This window comes from Crocuta crocuta, unplaced genomic scaffold (assembly GCF_008692635.1).
Source record: "Crocuta crocuta isolate KB4526 unplaced genomic scaffold, BGI_CrCroc_1.0 scaffold2113, whole genome shotgun sequence".
NCBI classification, from domain to species: domain Eukaryota; kingdom Metazoa; phylum Chordata; class Mammalia; order Carnivora; family Hyaenidae; genus Crocuta; species Crocuta crocuta.
The window spans coordinates 31,488-38,082 of NW_027527683.1; the positions used below are offsets into that span (position 1 = coordinate 31,488).

A 6,595-nucleotide genomic window follows, 5' to 3' on the forward strand; every position below is an offset into this window, starting at 1 on the left:
AACTGATATGATGGAAATTTAATATTTGTAGAAGTAATATTGGTTGAGAAAAGATTTATTAATATGTATAATATGCAAACTTTTAAAATAAGAAATTATAAGTATAAATTAGAATAATTTATTTAAAAATACTTTTTAAGGGAAAAAGTGTTTGATACATACAAAAGATACTTCTTACTATGAGAAGCTATCATTTAAATGTGGGAATTAAGGGGTTATTTGTCCATTAGGTTCAAATTGGGGTAGACTCCTAGAAAATATACAATGGCTGCATACTCAGTGTGCTGTATATGAATTTTATCCACCTTGTGTGACAAGTACAAGGATGGTTTGTCACAAAAAACCTGGCTCTTTATACCTCAGAAAAGAACCTGTCCCTGATAGACGACTACAGCTGTAGCATCCACCTTTACCTATCTCCTACTGTTATTCTCTCTCTGAACTATTTTTGGCACATTCATGACTTTAGGTCTCAATGTGGCTTGACAAAAATGTTAGCATTTATGGTAAACTTGTTAATGAGTGTCTAGCAGGGACCTAGTAGAATGTTCAGTAGATTTTTGTTGTTATTTGTTTTAAAAAACGTAAATTGAAATTTTACAGACCGCGTTTTCATTGTTTTTCCTCCACATTAGGATTTTTCATTTCCTTTGGCAAACTTCCTCAGTGTACCTTTTACACCCTTGTTTCTCAGGGTATAAATGAGGGGAATTAACATGGGAGTAACTACTCCATAAAATATTGAGAAGAATTTGTCCTCTTCCTGAGATTTCTTTGACTGAGGTTTCAGGTACATGTAGATGGCTATACCATTAAATACACTGACCACAGTTAGATAAGGTCCACAGGTGAAGAAAGCTTTGAGCCTGGTCTCCACAGAATGGATACTCAGCAGGATAACCACAGTGTGGAAGTAGGAAATAAGGATGATAGTGAAAGGCAGGGGCAGTGTGAACACACTGATAACCAGACCCAGAATCAGACTGACAAGAGTGTCTGGGCAGACGAGCTTCAGCGGGGCCTGGATCTCACAGGTAAAATGGCTGATGGTATTCTGTCCATAATAACAAGCAGGAATTGCAATGATTGGTAAGACTGCTACTAAGAAGGCACTGGCCCAGGTTCCCAAGGCCAACTGTACACAAACCTGATTATTCATAATGGTGGTGTAATGCAGGGGATTGGAGATTGCAACAAACCTGTCATAAACCATGACAGCAAGGAAGAGACATTCTGTCATCCCTGGAAAGAGGGATGTGGTCATCTGGGCAAAACAGCTGGTATAGAAAATGATAGGGAAGTCCCTGAAGCATTGGGCCAAGACATATGGTTCCCAGCTGGTGGAATAACAGATATCAAGGAAGGATAAATTACTGACAAAAAAAAAAAATACATGGGGATATGATGTTGAGAATCCTGTCTCACTACAAAAATAAAGCTGTTCCCAAATATTGTAACCAGGTAGAAAAACATCAGTCCCAAGAAGGGAGCCTGGATTTGAGAATATTGGGAAAATTTAATGAGGCTGAATTCAGTCACCTCAGAGGCATTGTCTGCCTTTAGACTGCTCATTTAGTCATCGCAAGTACTGGGAAAGATAAAATGTAATGTCATCTATATTAGGAAATAAGAGGAACAGCATCTCAGTAGCCTGTTACAGTTCACGTTCTAGACTTCTGATTAATCATTGTGTGCCATTTGTTTTAATGGTTAGACTCAGCTGTTCAAGTATCCAATGATGAAAATACAGGTTCTCTTTGCTTTTCTATCTTGTAGAACCTTGTAAGGTTAAGTTGTTTGGACTGTGTTAGATCCCCATTAGAGGTACTTACGCNGATTGACTTTATTCTTGACAAAAAAAAAAAAAGAGGCAAATATCTACATCTCCTCACCGACAATGCACGTTTATAGACAGCTTTATTTAAGTTGGTTCGCTGATTAACAAACAATAGTTTTTAACTTTAAACTCAATGATCCAATTGTGGATGCTTAAAATACTTATTTGTTTTCAACTCTTTTTTTTTGTTTGTTTCTTACATGTCATATTAAAACCACATATGGATGGTAAATGAGAAAGTGTATATGTACCTAAATAGCAATCACTCAAGTCAATGGAAAAACAACACCAGCCAAAATGACATGAAATAAATGAAGCAACTTGTGGATTTACTAAAATCTCACTCTTTGTTCAATTATTCTGACGTCTGTCTTCAATGACAGAAGCTTACAATGTACAGATACTACCATTTCCATATAATACAAACAGGAGTTTAAAGGGTGATGGGAAAATTGCATTAGATAAAAGGATTTTATGAAGACAACAGTTACTGGAAACTTTGAAGAGAGATAAGTCAAATTTTGGAATGCATGTTTCCAGAAGTGCAAAAGAAAGAAGGAAGGAAGGAAGGAAGGAAGGAAGGAAGGAAGGAAGGAAGGAAGGAAGGAAGGAAGGAAGGAAAAGACAGAGCCCTGTCAGTTTTGTATGATTTCAGTAGGGAGTGAAACAGATGACCCATTGAAATCTATTTTGGCTGTAGGATTTTCTTATTTAGACACAGAACCAAATCTCTCCATACTGTATTGTTACATTAGTGCTGCATATAATTGCCTAATTCTTCATACCCAAAAAGCAGAATGTCAAAATACAGAAAGAAAGTAAGGGAGTCAGTGGATTCTAAGCCTAAATTGTGGTTCAGCCACGAATAAACCACACAATCTTGAGAAAGTCAGTTTCCTTACATATTTAGTGGGAATATTAGCTAGTTTCTTGCAGGATTGTTTAAGAATTAGATAAGATTGTGTCTATAAAGAACCTAGCACAGTGCCCGGCACAATTATTAGCCACATAAGATACGTTAGCTCATTCCCACTTTCACATCCCATATAGACTTTTCCTTCTGCTTGAATTTCATAGTTGTAAACATGTGCCAAAATGTCATTTTATCCCACCTTTCTTTGTGAGATTATCACGTTATTAGAAACAATACCATCTGAAGTTTTAACTTTGAGTAACAACTAAAGAAAGTTTGACTGTGTAAGTCATTAAAATTTGTTCCTGATGGTAGGCGGGAAAAGACACATAAAAAGATGAAAATTACTCACTGACTTAGGGCTGGAGGACAGCAACAGAGAAGTGCACCTCATTCATAACAGAAGCATTTTGCAGTTGGCAACACCCCCACAAATGACTAATCTCCAAAAAGAAATTTGATTCCTTCAACTGCAAGGAAAAGAAGTTTAATACAAGCAGCTGTGGTAATAAATCTTCCTATCAGTTGTGGTTATAAGGCTGGAAAATCTTGAGTTAACTGTGCTGGTGAATCATGAACATTTATTTCTACTTGTTAAATATATTTTTCTTTTATTTACATAGAGAAGGCTTGTAATAAGGCTACCATGAAAGGTTGGTGTCCAAAAACAATAAAGAAATTCATTGTCTAGCATACATAATAATAATATAGTTCATGCCAGTTCATGACATACAATTTTTCTTTGCCTGAACAAATATGAAAATGAAATTTCTTCTTGAGGTATTGAAAATTCTGTTACTTTGTTCCCAGCCACAGAAAAATAAATTGAGGAGATGTTGTTTCTGAATACATCTAGATCTTTTTTTCTAATATTGGTGTTTGCCAAAAATGTATACTGTACTTACAGACCAAAAATATTTAAGTAGCGTTAAAAGAAGGCACAATTCAAGTGCAAGAAGGAACTTTGGAAATTTGGATAATCTTGTGGTGGTTTAAGAATTAATGACCTCAGTCTTAAAGAACAGTTTCCACTTTGGGGATTTAGGAGGTATCCCTGCTTTATAATTTAGTTGCCTAATACAAATAGAGAGAAAGAAAACAAAGGAAGAAGAAGTTTCTGCTATATTTAGCTAATTAAAATAATGTTCACTTTCTTCCTAACCTGGTTAATGAGAATTTCAGTGACTGTTCCATGCAGCAGTGATTCTGTTCAGTAAATATTGTTGTACTGGGGAACCACAGCCAATCTTCCTCAAAGAGAAACTTTCTTCTTTTTCTTTTCTGCTATCAAATTAAATGTTCAAGTAGTGCTATGAAGAATTTATTTTGGGGGGGTGATGGGCATGGGGGAGGGCATTTGTTGGGATGAGCACTGGGTGTTATATGGAAACCAACTTGACAATATTTAAAAGAATAAAAAAATAAAAACAAAACTTAAAAAAAAGAATAAATACATATATACATACATGGATACATACATATACCTCTGGAAAAAAAGAATTTATATTGAGGAATTTTGGAGAACAAGATGTACATTGTATGATAATTGCACAAATATCATTGTATGATAATTGTGTTTGCTGTTCTGCAAATTATATGCTATGTTGTTCAGTCCAGTTCTTTTCCAACTATGATTGTGGGATAAACAGAGGTTAGGTAAAATTTTATTTTTATTTTTTTTAACTTGAGGAATTTAGACCCCATATCATGGAAGTAAGGCTGAGTGTACACTTTGGAGTTTGCCAGCCCCCTCTGTTTTCTCTGGCATTCCAGCTTGCACAGAGGAAAAGTATTGAAAAATGTGTGCTGAAATAAAAGCTTCTGATATCACTTTGACTAAATGGATTCTTCCATTCAGGTATTTTTATATTGCATTTAATGATACTGTTTGGAGCTATCTGACCCTGACTATCTTTTTCCCCCTGAAATTTGTACCTGTCAATTTCTTGGTACAAAAAAAATTGTGTTGACTGACAGAACTGTAGAAAGACGACAGGGAAGGAAGACTTTCAGTCAGATAGTAACTTCTTATTGGGCATTTGTGGGTCAATCCTTTCATACAGGGTTGATGGTAAGGTTCTGCCTATGTGGAATACTCATTCCTTAAGAATTTTCTTTGTGATCCTGTCCTAGGGACCTTCTCACCCCCAAATATTAAAAATATATTAAACCTGGGTGGAAATCCACAAAATATGAAGGAGAATAAGATGGAGAACATTTTCAGGAGCATACAAATTGGGAGAAATTGTAGTGCCATCCAGGAAATATTTCACAGAGGGCATGGTTGATGCTTCCATAATGAAGATAATAGAACTGGCATTAGAGGCAAACTACAGTAGGAATGGAAAGCTTCAGCTGTCCAGGCATCTCATAGAAGTCTCATTCCTCTAAAAGCAGAGCATCTGATAAAATTGGGATTTGCCTTACTGAGAATTTCATTTATCAGAATGTTGAAGAAGCAGTGAGGGGAAATGATGCTGTGGACTTAATTATGATGGAATACACCAGAATCTTGGGAGAAAATAACCATATAGCTTAGAAGTTCATTATAGAATGAAATTCCATGGCCAATATTTCTAAAAGGAAAGTTGGCTGTGAGGACATAGATACCTTTTCTCTGAATCTTTTAATTTCAAATTTCTTAAAGCCTTTGATGATAGTTTGACCAGAGAAGGAGAATCACAAGAGATTTAAGATTAAATTAAACTTTTTAAATGTTAAGTACACAGCATAGAGCATACAAATGGCATGCAAGTAGTACAGACTCAGAACATGCAAGTTACATGCAGATAGTACAGACTCAGCTCTTCTGGGTATATCAGTTTCATAAGGCCTAATTGACAGCAGCTTTCTTGCCTTATAACCAGAGTCCACTAGACCCATCCCTATAGCATATTGATCTGTGTGTCCTACTCTGAAAGTTTACTAGGTAAGTGAATTTTTCATATCTTGTGGATATTTTTTCCTCAGAGCTTTTTGGTATATACATGGGAGGATTCTATCTAGGCTTCATGGTCATACAGAATAATTCATTCATTTATGCATTTGCTTAACACCCTTCTGAAATCATGGATCGACCAATGTCCATCATGGAGAAACTATAAATTGTGGCAGCATTCTTGTATTAAGTGATCTTAGCAGTATTTTGGCCTCATGATTACATGTAGATTTAATATCTACCAAGTTCCTCCTAACATGTTGGTTAAGGGATTAATGCTATGTTGAAAGGATGTCTCCAGTGACATGCCAAGGGCCCTGCCAATTTAATTATGAGGTGATGGCAATTAGCAGGAATTAGCACCCATCGTGTAAAAGTTCAGGTGCCTGTCAGTGAACCCAATTCATACCTGGACATATTGACAACCATTTGCCAAAATAGTCTAATCTTCTCTTGCAGCAGAGGTGATGAGCCTCCCTGGGTAAATGAAGGCACTGCCGGTAATAGGCACTTGGTGAGAGCCATGACTGGGAGGAGAAACTCAGGAGTAGGGCAAGGGGGATCCCTGCAAGACGATCAGTCCAAATGACTGCTTTGTCTACAAGGAGGAAACCGAGTAAGCGTATTCATTCTTCATGTCCCACTTGACTTTAGAATGACGGCTGCATTTTTTAAAATGAACAGAGTTCTTATTTTATCCAAAGCTTAGATTAATTAAAATATGAAATTTTACCGGAAAAGACAGAAAAAGACAAATATTGTATGATCTCACATACAATGGAACCTAAAAAAACTAAAACCTAAAAAAACTAAACTCATAGAACCAGAAAGTAAAACCATGGTTACTAGCTGGTGGGTGGGGGAAATGGGGAGATGTTGGTCAAAGAGTACACATTTCCACTCATAA

The 6,595-nt window shown here is 36.2% G+C and overlaps 1 protein-coding gene across 1 annotated transcript; it reads right to left on the reverse strand.

Moving 5' to 3' along the window:
* Positions 1–631: 631 nt before the first annotated feature.
* LOC144238437 (olfactory receptor 13H1-like) lies at positions 632–6,213 on the reverse strand. The gene is made up of 2 exons (XM_077772252.1): positions 6,098–6,213; positions 632–1,373 (listed from the first exon to the last, which is right to left on the reverse strand). Exons 1-2 carry the CDS (start codon positions 6,211–6,213, stop codon positions 632–634), a joined length of 858 nt encoding a protein of 285 aa, XP_077628378.1.
* Positions 6,214–6,595: the final 382 nt, after the last annotated feature.

Coding starts and splice junctions, on each gene's coding strand:
- LOC144238437 (XM_077772252.1), bottom strand. CDS start 6,213: ATGGCTCTCACCAAGTGCCTATTACCGGCAGTGCCTTCATTTACCCAG. Junction 1,374..6,097: donor ATGGTTGTCAATATGTCCAG/GTATGAATTGGG, acceptor TTTTTTTGTCAG/TAATTTATCCTTCCTTGATA.